Raw genomic sequence first — 17,171 nt, 5'->3', positions numbered from 1 at the left:
TATGTGTGTGTGTCTGTGTGCGTGTGTGTGTCTGTGTGCGTGTGCATGTGTGTGTGTGTGTGTGTGAGTGTGTGTGTGTGAGAGAGAGACAGTGCTAAGGAGGAGGGACTGGGGTCAGGAGTGTCCTAATATGGTAATCTTTCTCTCTTTTTTCCCTTCTTTTGAACTTTAAATTCTTGAACTCGGCCTCAGCTCTCTCTCTCTCTCTCTCTGGTCTTCATAGTGACTTCTGTCACTCATGGAGCCAGTAAACTCTCCAAGAGAGGGTTAGAGACTTATAAAACCGCCCTCTCTTTTTCCTCGGGCCATCTGCCATTGCTCATGGAGTGAAAGAGAAATCATGACCTTTGACCCTGCGAAACTCCATCTGATAATCTCCATTGCTTGGTTATCAGTATGTATTGATTTTTCTGTCCGACTGCCTAAGTTAACGGTCATAAATTATACACAGCTGCTAGCAGCTCCCGTACATAAGACACATTCCACACCTGCTGACTGCTGGGCATAATAACATCATAATATGCCCCGATTTCTGTGACATAAGAAAAATGTGTCCTGGGAATCATTTATCACCTTAATGTCTAAAATGTCAATAAACCATATAACAACAGGCTAGCAAACACTACATCCAACTATGTAATTACCTATATTTTAATACTCACAGGAATATTCATATTTATAATAAGTCAGACGAGCTTACAAAAATGTATCATCTTAAAAATAGCTGAATAAAAACTCATTTAAAAGTTAACACCGCAATTTCTTTCAGTGTTACAGCTGACCGTATTTATTTGAGGTCGAAAGGACTCGTCATAGTTTGCAAATACGCAGCCGTGTCAGGGAAAAGTGTCAACAGTGAGACCGCAGCCCTACTGATGCTGAGATTACCTCACACTCGCTTTTAAATGTTAAATGTTCGTCCACGTTATGTGGAGTTAGCCAGTGTCAGGAGACAGTCCTCTCGGTACCCTCGGTGTGCGCTTTCGTTTTCCCGAAGGTCTCTGTAACCGTAGCCTGCCGCTGGGTGGAACCGGGCAGAGTTAGGCCGGCAGACAGTGCTTGGGCGGATTCATGGTGTGGATATTGTGGGGGGGGGGGTCATGGCCTGTATAGGACTCAGGATGTTTGTGAATGGTTGGCGTCAGACAGACACACACACTTTTCCTGCTGTGATTCCTAAGTTCAGGGGGTCCTGGGGGGCCCCCAGACTCTTCCATCTGCATTCCCTGCACATTTCTGTTGTTTCCCCAGAGATTTGTCATTAGTTTGTTTGTCATCTCTGGATGAATATGAACTTGGGTATGTGGAATGTTGCTACACAGAGGAACACTACAATATGAGAGAGGATAAGGAGGACAGACAAAAGGAGCAAAATCTTCATTCATCCCTGAACTGCTACATACAACACGCTACTCTCCAACTCTCCCACGGGGGAAAGATGTTAAAGAAAGACAGACGAAGCACTTTTCTCAAGAATCAAACGCCGTGATCTCAGCCATCAGTAAACGCAGCTAACATACGACTTAAGTTTATTGATAGTCTAGTGAACGATCTAGCTGAACTCGTAATACCTGGTATGCCTCCGTGTTTGTTGAGCTAACAAACAAGAGCAGGGCTCTAAAAGTGCCACAAAGGGTCGAGCGGTGTGATGTCAGCGGATCCTGCACAGCCGGCTACTTATATGGTCACAAAAATCCTTAGCGGGCACATACCTTACTCGTTAAACATTACCTAGGGACTGCCTCGGTTCCCCCCTCCCAAGATCTGAAGTTCATTGGGTTGGTTTTTTTTTTTCGCCTTTTGCTACTGACTTTTCCATTTGAGCACGCCCATCTGCTGCCGTGATTGGCTGTGAGAGTGGAAGTGGGCGGGGCCTCCCCGTCTCTGGACCACACCCCGAGACACTCAGCGAGGCCAGTTCAACCAGCAAGTGGAAGAGCGAGAGAAGCGAGAGCGAGAGCGAGAGGCAAGAAAAAAAAAAGAGTAAGCGCGAGTGTGAGCACGCGAGAGAGACGAAGGGAACGCGCGCTCGCTGGTGTGAACAGAGCCCGTCGCGAGCTTGCAGTGGACTCAAAGGAAGTTTGCGACGCTGCAGCGCACCGGATACCGACTGCTTCTCCGATTTTTGTAGCCACCGTGAAGGCGTCTGAAAAGCAGGTATGTGTTTGTTGTTGTTTGGTTGGTTTTTTGCTTCTCGCTGGTTTTGGTTTTCATCGGCCCGTCTCGGTAGCTGCTCGCGAGCAAGTGCACCGAACCAGGAAGGACGAAGTGCAACTTTGCCACCTCATGGGAGGAGACGCGCGCGCTGATGGCGCTGAATTGGCTGGAGTTTCGGCAAACTTTCACACCGCGCGTAATTCCTTCATGCCCTGACTTTATCTGAACGGGGTCTGCGCTCCGTTTAACCGTGCAAAGCCGACGCAGCAGCAAGCGCAACGGTGTTGCCAGATGGACCTGCACGAAAACGCGCAGGAAGTGCACGCATGAGTGAGCTGCTAAAATGGAGGGACTGAGACAGAAATGCAGACTTTCGCGGTGCTGGGATTTCTTCACGCGGGTTTACAACCCGTCACCGAACACGTTAGTTTACCTCGAAACTTAACTAACGCAGAATTCTGCGCCTTCCTGCCCCTTGAACAGCCGCTTTAACTGCGCTCGGGCGATAGTTTTGCGCACGCTGACGTCACCGCCCGTTTCCTGTTTTCCATCTGAATGACGCATGTCGCTCATTTGTTTTATACTTCGCTGGATTGCAATGTCGTGTTCCCGCTCATCCTCACATAGGCCAGTTTGCGACACCTCCGCGTTGGCTTCAACATGAGCGCCAGGTTGTTTTGAGTTGCTATCATAATCAAATAATAGTATGATTTGAAAGTTATCGACGTTACGTACGTCCAGATTTTGACTATTGGGGACTTGTCAAATTCCAGACGTGCCCACAATTCTGCTAACAGGAACCGTGCTGTAAAATGTGGGCTTACTGCGAAGTCCGGCTCTTCGTGGCAATAAAACTGCTGCAGGGCATAGGGAGGAAACCTCGGGAATGGCAAAGTTCTCGAGAATGAGCGCACGCCCTGATTCTGGAGCATTTGACCACGAGGACACCACGCTGTCCTGCACTTCGTCTTATGATGCATGGATTTGTCACTGTCCTTTGAATCACATTAATGTGCTCTGAACCCGAGCTGGTGCTGAGTAATGCCTAGCTATAAGTGTGGTGTGTAATGGGAGGCGGAGGAAACACATGAGCATTTTTTTTTTTTTTTAAAGGTGCACGTCACATGTAGAATGTAGTTTCTACATTCTGCAATTTCCCTCGGGATCAAAAAGCTTCTTATTCTGCATTCTAGCAGTCACATATGCATTCCTTCCTTCCATCCTTACATATGCAGACATGTGGTGTTAAATCGGTCATTTCCAGTCATTGCTAGCTACTAAAAGAGGAGGGTTTCATCTCATAGGGATCATTACATTTCCAAAGTGTGACATTTGCGCTTCACCTGCAAAGACGCACAAAGAGCTTTTATCATCGCCATCATGTTTTATTTATGAAGCGCCGTTCTGACGCCCAAGGTCTCTTTACAAAAGACAAGGGAGAGAGGGAGAAGAACACCGAATGTTTTCAACTGAGATTTGAAATATGAAAGACCAGGCACAGAGAGGTTTTTCTCACATTGTTGTGTGATGACAAACATGGAAGGCTGCAGTCAGTGGTATCGCATTACATGATGAAATGTGGTCAGAGTGTAATACACACATGAAGTTATTCACAGAACATTAGGCAGTGGTGATTTCCTGGGTAACAAAGTACAACAACCCTGGCCTAGGTGACCACACACATACCAGCAGGGTCTGTTTTATACATCCAGATGTTGAAGGGTACATTCCTGCCTTCCGGCTTTGGCCTCTTGTCTTGATGGCCAATAATGCAGGTCAGAAATGGAAACTGGGCTCCTTAGGAGAAGTGGTTTACATATGTTCCGTAAAAAAATATATGTGCAGCATGTTAACACTTAAATCTATGATAACCATGGTTTTTGTTATCCAGTACATGTTTAATCGTCTTTATTTCTGTCGGGGGGGGGGATAGTTGTAGGTATCTTTGCTGAGGTGGCACTGCATGCGCGAGTGTGTGTGTGTGTGTGTGTGTGTGTGAAAGAGAGAGACAGACACACACACACATCTGTCCTGGGGCGTTGTGACCCACTCAAAGCATGCCTTGTTCCCCTTCTGCATTGTTTTGACTTCACCTTCTGAGCCCCCCCCCCCCCCATCTTCTATCTGATTAATTCACCCCCCGCCCATTCAGATGTGGTGGAAACTGTTGGGAGGGAGGCTGTGGTTCATCCAACTCTGTCGGCGCTGAGAGAGAGAGATGTTCTGAACAGTGAGATCTGTTGAGTGTGGAGGAGGTGAAGACGTCTCGCCGCAGTTCGGCCCTGCAGGGGAGAGTGTGGTGGGCTGCTTAAAACGGAGTAGATTCGTCTCTCTCTCTCTCCCTCCCACGGTGGGTGCGCAGGCCTAATTAAAACCCCCCAGAGTTTCATGGCTGCCGTTCACGCGCTGTGGAGAAGGGCGTGAGGAGCTGATTTCAGGCCAGTCAGCAGTTGTGCCAGTGAGTTGAGCGAGTCTCGGCTTTAGGGCGGTCCTGTTCGCCAGCGCTCAGGACAGTCGGGCCTGCAGGACGTGGCCAGCACCTACTGGGATTGGACTGCCACATATCTGATGGTGACTCCTGCTGTGAGATATATTACAAAGGCATTACTAACGTGAAAGTTTGGTTGGTTTCGAAGTGATGATTGTCAAACAATATATCAAGCGACCTCTCCACCGTGCTGTAGATCAGCTGGGGTCACGTGATGATGCTAGTATCTGGAGATGATGATGCAGACTGGTCTCAAGGTGTTGGTCTCACCTGAGACGTCGAGGTCTGTGTCCCACACAGGGACCCTGTTTGTCATCATGCAGCCAGGTGTCCCGAGAGAGCGCGCGTGTGTCTGTGTGATGGCGTCAGTCATGTGACTTCTCGTTTTCGTCTCCTCAGATGACGAAGGGGCAAAGATATGATGGTGTCAGATTCATAAGACATGAAGCAGACACGCATGTGCTGCTTGAACCTCAGCTGTGTGTGTGTAGGCCCAGTTCCTTCCTTCCTTCCTTCCGCTCTGTTTTCTGTCTATTCTTCATACTGGAGCATTTTTTTTCCCTTTTTTGGGGTTGTATCCCTTCCCCGTTTAGCCCCTCCCTTCCCAGACTGCACCTGTGGCATAGTGGTGAATGACAACAATAGTAGGAAGCCAGGGAGCGGATTGGCTAATCTCTAAACAAACAGACCTGTGTCAAGAGCTGCGATCCAGCCCTGTACACCCTGACACGGGCATCCAACCCTGGACATCCTGAGGCGGGCGTGCTCCTGGACAACTCTGCGCTCCTGGACAGCAGTCTCGTACGGACATAGGCGTGTGTGTGTTGGGACTGAGAGGTGCTGACTCATTTCAGTGGTGTCGATGTACCTTTTACCCAGTCTGGGCCTCTGTGATTCTGTGAAGCGTTAGATTCGTTGAGCATTGTTTGAATTTCATCGCCTTGGAGGAAGTTCTGGAGGAAGTTCTGGGGGTTCTGTAAAGAGAGGACTGAACTTGGCCCAAGCCAAGGGCTATATACTGCAGTTTTTTGAGTCTTGAGCACACACCTTGTACTGTTCTGCCATGGTGATCTTACTTCCTGTTAGAACCTTGACTGATTAGTGTAGGGAAACTCCTTTGAAGACTTCCTGTGAGTGTGTGTGTGAGAGAGAGAGAGAGAGAGAGAGAGAGTCACACAGAGAAATGAAGAGTAAAAGTATGTAACAGATTTTCAGTATGCTTTATGCTTTCATTAAAAACTTTTTAAATAGGTCTGTAAACGAACAGGTGTTGTAGTCTTGAATTAAAACTATTCAGTAATGTGAGTATTTTACAGAAACATATCTGACTGACTATTTGTGCCTTATGCCAATATGACATTTTGAATAACTTTAATTTTTCCTCCTGCTCCATCTTAAGCACTTTGTTGTCCTTTTAAACAGTCCTCACGTGCGCTTTTCAAACGTGGCCTCCAATTGCATCCAATTATTTAGCCAAACCTCAGAAAAACAGAACGTCCTGGTGGCATACGATGCCTTTGTTCTGCCTGGCCTTCCCACGTCTGGGTATGAGAGCGGATCACGGGTAGCTGCATTCTGGGAAAGGTGTTTTACCCTTTAGGCTGTTATGATCTTCAGGCCATGCAGGTGATTTAAATTCTGATTGTGTGTGTGTTTTGACTTGCACTTTACTGCCTTCTGGGGCAGGGAGTTTGTTTGTTTGTTTGTTTGTTTTTCACTTGCACTGGGCGACCGAACCACTCTGAGCTGCACTTTGAAATCATTTAGAGGTCTGGAATGTGCAATTTTGTCACTTCATGTCCGTCCGCAGGGACACAGACTGGAGATCAGGGCCGTAAGACTGGCATCGCTCTGCCATGTTTGTTCTTGAGCCGATCACGCTGGCATGTTTTGGTAAACCGCTGCCTTAAGGTCCTGAACAGATAAGCTTTTACACGTCATCTGTGCTGAACTTTGCTCACGCTGCCTGTGCTTGGGCTTCGTCAGGAAGGCTGAGGGTGCCCCTGCACCCCTCGTGTTCCTCGTGCGGCCTGCGTGCGTCTATGTAATTGCACAGGCAGAGTGGTTGCGTGCTAACGATGCGTTCGAACCAGGCGAAGCAACTGACATGTCTAAACATTCCCGCAGTGATGAACCAACGTTCACTTGCCTCTCGTCTTTCCCAGACGTTACAAGCCGGAGGTAGCGGTGCGATTTCCAGCAGTCTTGCACGGGCTCGATGCTAAGCCCACGGGCAAGCCCTCGTCGCTGGGTCCGTGGGTAGTGAGGGGAGCTTGCCCCCTTACCCATGACCTCTGCTCTGATCTGCTTTCCCGCTGACCCCTGCTGAAAACGTTGGTGATTGGCATGACGGGGCAGGCTGCAGTAGACGTCTGCGCTAATGTGTGCCAGGCATGTAGTGAAGTTGATTTACAGCCCTCTAGGCTGGTTCTGGTGCTCTTTGCGCCTTTGGGGCCTTTGGTGTGAAAGGGGTTTTTAAAGCTTAGTCTTGATCTCTCTCAGGAAAACGGCGCATTCCTTCTGCCCAAGTCCAGCAAAGTCCCTGAAATGGCAAAATAGTTTTCCCTGCTCCTCATTTCCTTTTCCTCGCTCTCCTTCTTTCTCCACTTTCTCACTCCCTTGATCCGCCTCTCCCTCTCCTCCCGCCTCTCTCCAGCGGGAAACCCGCGCCCCCTCCGATGACCTCATCCACGACTGCGTGCCACACCCCGGGGCGGGTAGGCGTAAGATCCAGCGGGGCGTTGAGGTGGTAGGAGAGATGGCAGACTGTTCAGAATACACTTTAAAGACGATAAGATAAGCGGGCAGACCTCCAAATGGAGTCCTGCTTGTGGTTCTCCTGCAGTAAAACTACCGGCTGTTATCTGTAGTGCGTTAATGTGGGCCGGTGCGTAGCTGTGTGACGCAGCTGATTGGCCCTCGCTGGCGGATGCCGCCGCCTGTTTGTGTGCATTGTGTTCTGTTTGCGGGCGGCTAAACGAGTCCAACCTTGACGTTTAAGCTCTCAAAAGAGCCGTGTGAAGGTCCTTTGTGCGTCCACGGTTGATCCGGTTGGCTCATTCCATCGAACGAGTGACCCCCTTTAACCTCTCTGCGCCAAATTCCTTCGCATTGTTTTAATCTGAGGACTGACAAAACGGGTTTGTGGCCGATTGAGAGTGATGGATGTGATGGGTCTGGTGAGGGGTGGGTGTAGTTGTGTGTGATGCCAGGGGGCAGTGGGACTCTGGTCCTTCTCCTGGCTAATCGAGGACGGCACTCCTCCTGCGTTTTCTGGTCGCTTTAGCTCGTGTGTGAAATGGTGGGGAAATGGGCAACTAAAATTAGCTTCCCAGGAGCCTGCTAACGTGACTATATGCAGAGAGGACACAGTCTTGACACAGTTAAAACAGTCTCTTTCCTCTCTCTCTCTTTTTTCCTTAAAAGCCCCGAATATTTAAAAATTAGATTCCTGTGTCATTAACGGGCAGAGCTCATTATAAAGACGCATATTTAATTATTTAAATCGGGTCAGGCGCCAGCCTCCACTCCAGCCATAAAAAACGCAATTGACCTCATTAGAACAAAAGAAACGAACCTCATTAGGACCCCCCCCCCCCAACCCACGTTTACCCTGCTGCTTCACCGCCCGTCCGCGAGCATTAACCGTGGCGTCGTGATGCCGGGGCCCCTCGTCGGCCCCTCGCGTAACTCTGTCTGCAGCTGCCTCCTCCTCTCCCTTCCTGTAGTCGTGAACCCTGAGGTTCCCGAGAGCTGGCAGTACCCTTCCTGCTAGACGAACTGCCCCCCCGGTGACCACTGCCCCTGCCTCCAGCAGCTGGAGGAAACTGCAGGCTGTTCCAGGCACTGCTCTCTGCACGGCTGTTTGCAGTCCAGTTTGTGCACGGTTTATTTCCAAAGCGCCACGCCCAACTGATTGCTGTGGCTGATTTTAAAAACAAACGAACAAAACAAACAAACAAACAAAAAAAAAAACGTGAGCGGATGTGCAGCCGGCCTTTCGGAGACTCCGCAGACCAAACTTGTTCTCAGCACGGGGCGGCGTGAATCGCCAGCTTCGGCCCTCCTATGGAAGGTTGCACGGGCCCAGCGAGCTGAGCCGGACCCAGCTAGCGCACTGGTTCAGACAGAAAGAGCAATAGTTCGGGCTCATCTCGGCCTGAACTGGAGAGCAAGCGGAATGCTGTGTGTGTGTGTGTGTGTGTGTGTGTGTGTGTGTGTGTGTGTGTGTGTGTGTGTGCACATTTGGTCCTCGCCAGCTCAGTTCTGCATTAAAGCATTGCCTTAAGAGTTAGTCCTCTGCATTCAGTCTTGCACGCGTTTTTCCAGCCGTGCACGTCTTCCCGTCTACCTCGTCAAGACCTTTTTGCTTTGTGACACCTCCCCAGGTCCCCGATGAGGAGTGCGTGAAGCGCCAGTCATGCGGGTCTCGAATACAGGCTGCCCACACAATCTCACTCTCCTTCACGCTCTCTCACACTCCACACACTCTCACAGCATTCCACACCACTGAAGATCACAGAGTCAGTCCCCCCGTAGGAGGCCAAACTGATTTATGGTGAGGATCAAATCCCCCACTTTGGACACACCTAACCCGGAGACGTAAAGGACAGCGATAGAGGAATGAGGAGGGGGAGGAGCGCCGATGAAGAGGAGGGAATCTGCCAGAATTCCCTCGCTCCCTCTTTTCTCCGATAAGGCGCAACGCAAGTATGCTAGGAATGAAAGTTTGGAAGTTTGAATAAACAGATTTTATTGGGAGGCGGGGCCGGAGTCGTTGGAGGGGGCAAGAAGACCAGGATTAATTTTAGAGGGTACACCATGTTACACTGCAGGAAGTGGGGGAGGGGAGAGCTGATCGGAGTCAGCTGTGGTGTCAGGGATTCGAGACCGTGTGTGTGTGTGTGTGTGTGTGTGTGTGTGAGAGAGAGAGAGTGTTAGAATGTGTGACCGAGAGAGTACATCTGTGTTTGTGCATCTTAGTAGAGAGATCATGAGAAGAAAAATCATGAGGTCTTTGCTCTCTCTGTGTGTGTGTGTGTTTTCTGTTTGGATAAGATTTATTCACACACATGCACTCAAACAAACATGATAATGCAGAACATCTACTATTCAAACCCCACCTAGCTCAGTCAAGCTCCAGCTACTTCTGCTACGCCCCACAGCGTTCTCACTCTCCACACACACACACACACACACACACACACACACACACACAGAGCACTCCAGGCCTCCGGGCTCATACTAAAACTGTCACGTGCTGTTGTCACCTATCCTGCTTTCCCAGGCGCTTGGCACCGCCCACTCCGATGCCGACCAGTCACGTGATCAGCCTGCAACTCTGAGCGAGTGTTCAGTTTATCCTCTTTTGTACTGACCTAAAAGAAAGAGAGAGCAAAAGTTTAATGGCAAAATTGCATCAATTAGACTTTTTATTTTAACTTGATGTTTTCGGAGATTTACTAGAAGTTGATGTCAGTTCTACTGGGGTTGCAGAGGCCTGTATCTTACATTTGGTACGACTGGCATTTGCCGTGCTTTTGTAAGGCCCCGGTCCCGGTAAAACCCGTCGAGTCACCTTATGGAAGGTCGCTGTCGAGCATGGGAAAGAAACAGCCACTTGCTCAGTCGTGTCAGGACTTGCGGTGTTGGTGTTTGGTTCTAACTGAATTCGCGTGCTCCTGAGGCGACGATGGGTTGGGAACGCTAAGCCGCGGTTCGCCGAGTGGCTCAGGCTCCTCTAACATCCTAACAACCTGTGCTTTAACTCATTCTGCGCGATTTCTGGATGAAGGCACAGGTCTCACGCTCGGACATGTTGCTTCAAAAGGCACAAATTGTTTAAATTGTCTGTGAACCGTGTAATCAACAAAGTCGTTTGTCCAAACCACATATTTAAACCAAAAAAGCCAGCAGAAGGTGAACATTCCCAGAGTGCTGTTTCTGCTGCTGTTTCCTAAATCGTGATCTGATTTGGTCCATGAGTGAGCGAGAGCAGTTGCGTAACATACAGTTGTACCGACATCTGGCACCAAGGCAATGTGCTGTTTAAAATATGTTTTAGCGCTTCAGACCTAACCTGGTCTCAACACACACACACCCACGCGTGCCCTGGTTTACTGAGGGCCTATGTATGAAAAGGAACTGAGAACATAAATAATTTCCATGAGTCATGTAGCCTGTTTTACTCTAGTATTAATATTGGCGAATAACATGTTATTGGAATACTTGGACAGTAAGCTGGTTTTACGGTGCATAACCTGTAGAACTGGTTTTTTTTTTGCAGTCCAGGTGAAGTGTGTCGCTGGATTCGCTGCGCTGTCGAAGGTGCACGCACCCTCTCGACCCTCATACGTCCGCGTGTTTGCCGTGCATGTGGGAAAATGCGAATGTCATGGCCGGACACGATTGAATGTGATGTTCGCACACCAATAATTGGTGATCTAAAAATAGTCCTAGCTGGCGAGCTCCTTATTTGAGGAGTTTTGTTTTGTTCACGTTAGTGCGAATCTACGGGGCGGGTGTGAGCACGCGCCCATTTGAGAACTAGGCTTTGTGTACATCCTTCTAACCGCGTTATTATAGAGGGCGAGGTTACGGCAACTTTGGTTGTGCATTTGTAATTCTGTATTTCCATGGTACCACATTCCTTACAGACAGTTACTCTGCGCGATGACGGTCGGGCCCACAATCTTGCGCGGCTTCCCCAAAAAACAGATTTTCGTCCAATCTCTCTAGGTTAAAGGGAATTCAATCTCGAGTGGGTGTTCTGCAGGCGCCGTTTAGACCCGCGTTCCCTTTGCTATGTGCAGTGTGGTGCCCACCGATATTTTTGCTCCATGCCTGCTATTGTCTTAGCAGACCTACTCCTGCCATATTCAGGTCATTTTTCCAAACACACATTTGTGCTCCAGCAGAAACGCATTCTGAACAGTCACTGCGTCGGGCCTTTTTTCCGCACCCGTAGCATAAAAATAACCTCGTATGTTTTTGGTGGGTTTGACTGAACGTCGGCGCTTCAGCGCTCGAATGGTGTCGGTCTCTCCACCACCTCTAACCTCTCTCTCCCGTCTCCTGTTCTCCCTCTTTGCAGCAACCATGTCAGCTGCAGACAAGTACCTGTACGTGGACCGCTCCCTCGTCAACAACCCGCTGGCTCAGGCCGACTGGGCCACCAAGAAGCTGGTGTGGGTGCCGTCGGAGCGGCTGGGCTTCGAAGCGGGCTCCCTGAAGGAAGAGCATGGGGACGAGGTGGTCGTGGAGCTGGCCGACTCTGGCAAGAAGGTGCGCGTCAACAAGGACGACGTCCAGAAGATGAACCCGCCCAAGTTCAGCAAGGTGGAGGACATGGCGGAGCTGACGTGTCTGAACGAGGCATCAGTGCTGCACAACCTGAAGGAGCGCTACTACTCCGGCCTCATCTACGTGAGTCGCCGCTTGCCCTCCGCGCACGCATGGCGTGGGTATGATACGCCACCGCGTCGAGCCAAATTCACTCACAGGGCGGAACGCTGAGGCGGCTGTCCCCGTGTGACCTTAGGCCTCCGGTTCCTGGAGCGCCAGGAGCGTGGGGCGGCCTCGTTCCTGGACGCCACCTGAGCTCCACTTCCCCTGGCCCCAAACTGCAGGCCGGAGTGTAGAGGGCGAGGGGAGGCGCTGAACGGGCATCCCAGATGGGCTCGGCGTCCTGGCTCAGAGAAAACTACGCTAGCAACCGCACCGAGAGGAATGGGGGGGGGTGTACATGTGTCACATGGACGTGCATTTCTGAGCTAATCACTCGTGAAGGAGTCAGAGAGAAAAACACACTTACAGACACGCCATGTTTTGGAGTTCTTTGGTAAACAGGAAACTCCAGGGAACAATATGTAATACAGAGGAGGGGGAGAAGAATGTCTTGAAAGAAGAAGAGAGAGACCCATGCAGAGAGCTGTTGGTTAGATCTGAAGTGAGTCAGGTCTTCACTCGTGTGGGGGATGTTTGGATGCACACACACTAACACACTGAGGCAACAAAGCTTTATCATGTCATGACCATGGAGTCCTTTTCTGGCATTGCCGAGACCCAGTCACACTTAATGCTGGCCCTGAACCTCACACACTCTGGGTGGGTGGGTGTTTGGGTGGATGTGTGTGCAAGACGGGGGGGGGGGGGGGGGGGGGGGGTGGATGAGTGGAGAGTTCTGGGAAGAAACAGGAAGGTGATGATGCGTGGGTCTGGGGGAAGTGGGAGATTAATGACGCCGTTTATGGAAAAGGCCCCGGGTGGTGAAAGATGGGCGTATGGTTGGGGTCAGACAGAGAGGGCTCTTTGGAGAGCCATCACCACACCCCTCCAGGGAGAGAGTCTCTGCTGAAGAAGACAGCTCTTTGAGTGAATGCGTGTTTTAGCCGCAGTTGTTGGCTGCTGCTGAAGAGTTGCGTGAGGAGCAGGTTCAGCTCCAGGCTGCGTATGGCAGCCTGTGCCATAGTGTGGACACTCGGGCATTCAGTACCACATGGCAAACACACTACCTTCTATCCTTGCGTTAAATAAATATGCCTGTGTGTGTGTGTGTGTGTGTGTGTGTGTGTGTGTGTATGCAGACATACTCTGGGTTGTTCTGTGTGGTGATCAACCCCTATAAAAACCTGCCCATCTATTCAGAAGAGATCATTGAGATGTACAAGGGCAAAAAGCGCCATGAGATGCCCCCCCACATCTACGCCATCACAGACACGGCCTACAGGAGCATGATGCAAGGTAAGGAACACACACACGCATGTGTACATATCTGTGGTATCTGCGCTATCATACTGTTTGCTCATGAGCGCGGACGCTGAAAGATTACTTCGTAGTAACGTATCAGTTACTGTCGTACATGTCTGAGCTCCTAAGGTCTGAGGCATGCCTACACTTGCACAGCCAAACAGGTTCCATACCACATCAAAAACACTTCTGATTGGACTGCTGTGGTTTTAGCCCCTCCCCTTTGTGAAGCAGAGCGCTAAAGAGACAAAGAACACAATTTCCCAGATTTCCCCGCAGGGCTTTAATGAGGTTTCCTGAGTACATCAAGGAGATGTCCAACAGACAAGGCACTGACCTCAATTTCGGTCTCTGGTAGTTTTATATTTTTACTGCTAACAGGACGTAGCTCAGTGATGTCGTGGGTTGCCCTGGGAACATGGAGTTGTGTTCTAGCAGGTTTGGTGGTCAGCTGGCATAGCCAGGTTGGTGTTCGTGCTGGAGGTGCTTGAAAGACAGCTTCTTTCCCAGTTACAGGAAGCCGGATATCAATTTCCTGTATGTGAGCCAAGCAGTTCCTGTTAGCGAGACGAAGCTCTGGGGTTGTGTGCTATAGATAATGTCTGTATTCCCTGAAATGGTTTTACCAAATAGAATATTCAGCTGAAAATTACTTTTGCCAAGTTGCATTTTTATGCTCCAGGCCTGTTTTAGAATGGCAGAGACTCAAATGAATAAATCAAAGACACTGAAATGCTGTACCGGGCCACTTGACATTTGAACTGTGGGAGCAGTCCCTGAGCGGTCCTGGAGCTCCGGGGGTCTCTAAGCGGGGGACTAGTGGGCTGCAAATCTCCTCATTTCTTTTCTGCTCTTCCTCTGTCCACAGACCGTGAGGACCAGTCCATCCTGTGCACGTGAGTGTCCCAGCTACACCACAGGCCATTCAAAGGAACTGTAGAGGAACCAGTGTTTCACTGTGCGTGTGTCTGCGTGTGTGTGTGTGTGTGTGTTTAGGGGTGAGTCCGGTGCAGGGAAGACAGAGAACACCAAGAAGGTCATTCAGTATCTAGCCCATGTGGCTTCATCTCACAAGACCAAAAAAGACCAGGTTAGAGTCTCTCGCGTCCTCTCTACAGCACTATGGCAGATTGCTGGACTCCTGTCTGCTCTGCTCTTTCCTGCCTTTCTTCTGTGTAATGGTGGAAACCTCTCAAATGGTGCCATCCTCCCTCTATCAGAGCAGAGAACATTTTCCCATGTCTCATTTTTGCCCTTAATGGGCTGTGTGTGTTTGTGTGGGTGGTGTGGTGTTCTATACGCTTCTCTAAATGCTTCCAGTCTGTGTTACGGTATGCACAAGCTAATGGCCGTGGGACTTGGTTGGGTCCTGTGCGATCTAGATAATTAGACTGCACGGGTGTGTGTGTGTGTGTGAAGATTCAAAAGCACCTGAACATGGTTCTCTGATGTCATAGCCCCTCCATCTCTGCTCTGCCTGATTCTCCTGCAAGGAGTGCTAATCACTCGCACATGCTCCCTCCCACACCGGTCTCCTATAGGTTTTTATATGCCCACTGAGGGTACACCGCCATCTCTGTTACCTAACCAACACAATGTTTCTGTATCTGAAGAGTCTGCAGAGATTGTCAGCATTTTCTGTTGTTTGGTTTTTGTTTGTTGTACATTGTACGTGTGTGTGTGTGTGTGTGTGTGTGTGTGTGTGTGTGTGTGTGTGTGTGTGTGAAACGCCAGGGTTTCACAGATGTCCACGTTAGTCACGTATTTAGAGAGGGCAGTTAATCTGTCTCCTCTCAAAACCACCAACACTGGAGGACTATTTGTTTATATGTTTATCTTTAGCACTTTGAGTTTTGAGTTTTGTTTTTTCTTTCCATCAACAGAGCAGCTCGGTCCTGTCACATGTGAGTTATAAACGTTCTCATCACGTCTCTTGCCTCTCACCCACCTGACCTCTCACCCATCCCACCTCTCTCTCTCGCGCGCTCTCTCTCTCTCTCTCTCTCTCTCTCTCTCTCTCTCTCTCTCTCACCCCCTCTTTCGCGCTCACTCTTTCTTTTCCCCTCACCACTGATGTGTGCTTCTCGGCTGGTCGCGCGGACTGCCCCGTGTCTTTCCTGTTGATGCAGAAAGCACAGTGTCATTCAGACAGACAAAACTGGGAACTTCACGCAGGAGTCGGTGCTTTTAGCTCTGTTGCTGTATATAGCGTTTCACATGTAGTCGGTTTTACAAAGATGCCGAACAGTAAACTTGTGTGAGTGACAGCTGACAGTAGAACACTAAATGAACAGCACTGCGTGTAGGCCCTCATCCAAGCAGTTTACCATCAGCGAAGGTTTCTGCCTACGTTACGGAAGCACCTGCTCTGGTCAGCATCATGATCAGTGACTGGAGCGTGAAACGTGAACCCTCCAATCACAGGTTCTGTTACTGCTCGTGTGAAACGCCAGAGGTTTTCTCCCAGTCTTGTCTGTCTGAGTTGACAGGTGTGTCCCTGAGTGGACAGGTGTGTCTCTGAGTGGACCACGTCTCTGTGTCTGTGGGGTCAGGTTGTGGCGGACCGACATCACATGCAAGAGTGCGCGACTTCTTGCTGTGTGTGTGTCTGCCGACGGCATCTGTGCTTCCTGCCTGAGTTGGGGTGTGCGTGTGCGTGCGTGCTGTCCATTCCATGCACAGTTTTTGTATGTCTTTTTCCTGTGGCCTCTGAGCCAAACCGGCATGTAGCTGCCCTCTGCTGGAGTGGAGCGGCGACGCTGCCCTCTGCCGGTCTTCACTGCGTGACCAACCTAGCAGGAGAGTCTGAGCTGCCTTAACCACAAGCCAGAGGCGCGCTTAATTACAACATGGCAGAGGAAAGGAACGATTTACATCTGGATTTGCGCCAGTCCTTAGTCCCAGCCTGAGAGATGGGCTTTGCTAATGATGTCCACCATCTTGCGCAATAGGCGGGGATGGTTTAAGATTTCGGAACGTCTGATTCAGCAGACGTTTGAGGTCACTGAAATTGATTATTTGTTTTGTTTATCTGAGCTTGGCCAACTCTAATCCTAACTCAACGATGGGGGTGTGTATGGGGTTGTGGATGGGGGTGCACCGGAGCTCTGTGCACACAGGAAGTCGAGGCCCCACAGAGATTCGGCCCATCCACTGTCAACCGCAGAGCTACAGCCAGTGCATTTTTAAGAAGGGCCTTGGCCATGTGCCCATCTGGACTTTGATTCCTATGTGGAAAGAGTTGGGTGTTTTTGGTCTGTACATTTTGCTTATTTGTATAAGCCACTGTTCTGGGTGGGGCATCGAGTTCATTTGCATGTCATGTATAGGTGGGTTCCGTGCATGAGGTCCTGGGTCAGACTGGGTCTTCTGTAAGGTGATGGGATTCCTGGGTTTGAGTTAATTGGAAGCGCATCATATTGGTTTATGGTGTCCATATTTCACTCTGTGTGTGTGTGTGGGGGGGGGGGGGGTTGGCTGGTGTGAGGAACTACTGCACTTGTAGCTGCATTGTGTTTGTGTTTCATGCTGACTGTAGCAACCCTGAGATGGTAAGTCCTGGTAAGTTACCAAGGGTTCTGTACCTGTTCCGAGTTCTGGTCTCAGTCCCCTTCATCACGCTTAGTGCTATGTGGCTGTGTTTCTCTGTGTGACCACTAGGGGGAGCTGGAGAAGCAACTTCTGCAGGCAAACCCCATCCTTGAGGCCTTTGGTAATGCCAAAACCGTCAAGAACGACAACTCTTCACGATTCGTAAGAACACTCCCCTCTTGCTACA

General features: G+C 49.9%; 1 protein-coding gene across 2 annotated transcripts in view; it reads left to right on the top strand.

Annotated features, from left to right (window-relative positions):
- The first annotated feature begins 1,921 nt into the window (after positions 1-1,921).
- The window catches only part of LOC113584852 (myosin-9), a 30,768-nt gene continuing 15,518 nt past the window's right edge, over positions 1,922-17,171 (top strand). The window contains exons 1-7 of one of the 2 annotated variants that reach the window (XM_027022036.3): positions 1,922-2,157; positions 11,739-12,070; positions 13,231-13,387; positions 14,262-14,289; positions 14,390-14,483; positions 15,277-15,297; positions 17,054-17,146. In XM_027022036.3, coding sequence (XP_026877837.2) covers positions 11,744-12,070; positions 13,231-13,387; positions 14,262-14,289; positions 14,390-14,483; positions 15,277-15,297; positions 17,054-17,146 — 720 coding nt within the window. In that variant the 5' untranslated portion in view covers positions 1,922-2,157; positions 11,739-11,743. The remainder of the gene's footprint in view (positions 2,158-11,738; positions 12,071-13,230; positions 13,388-14,261; positions 14,290-14,389; positions 14,484-15,276; positions 15,298-17,053; positions 17,147-17,171) is intronic. The other variant, XM_027022037.3, reaches the window with a different exon arrangement.

Source organism: Electrophorus electricus, chromosome 6 (assembly GCF_041902795.1).
Source record: "Electrophorus electricus isolate QZ-2024a chromosome 6, ASM4190279v1, whole genome shotgun sequence".
Classification (NCBI taxonomy): Eukaryota; Metazoa; Chordata; class Actinopteri; order Gymnotiformes; family Gymnotidae; genus Electrophorus; species Electrophorus electricus.
This window is presented reverse-complemented; position numbering and strand designations above follow the sequence as displayed.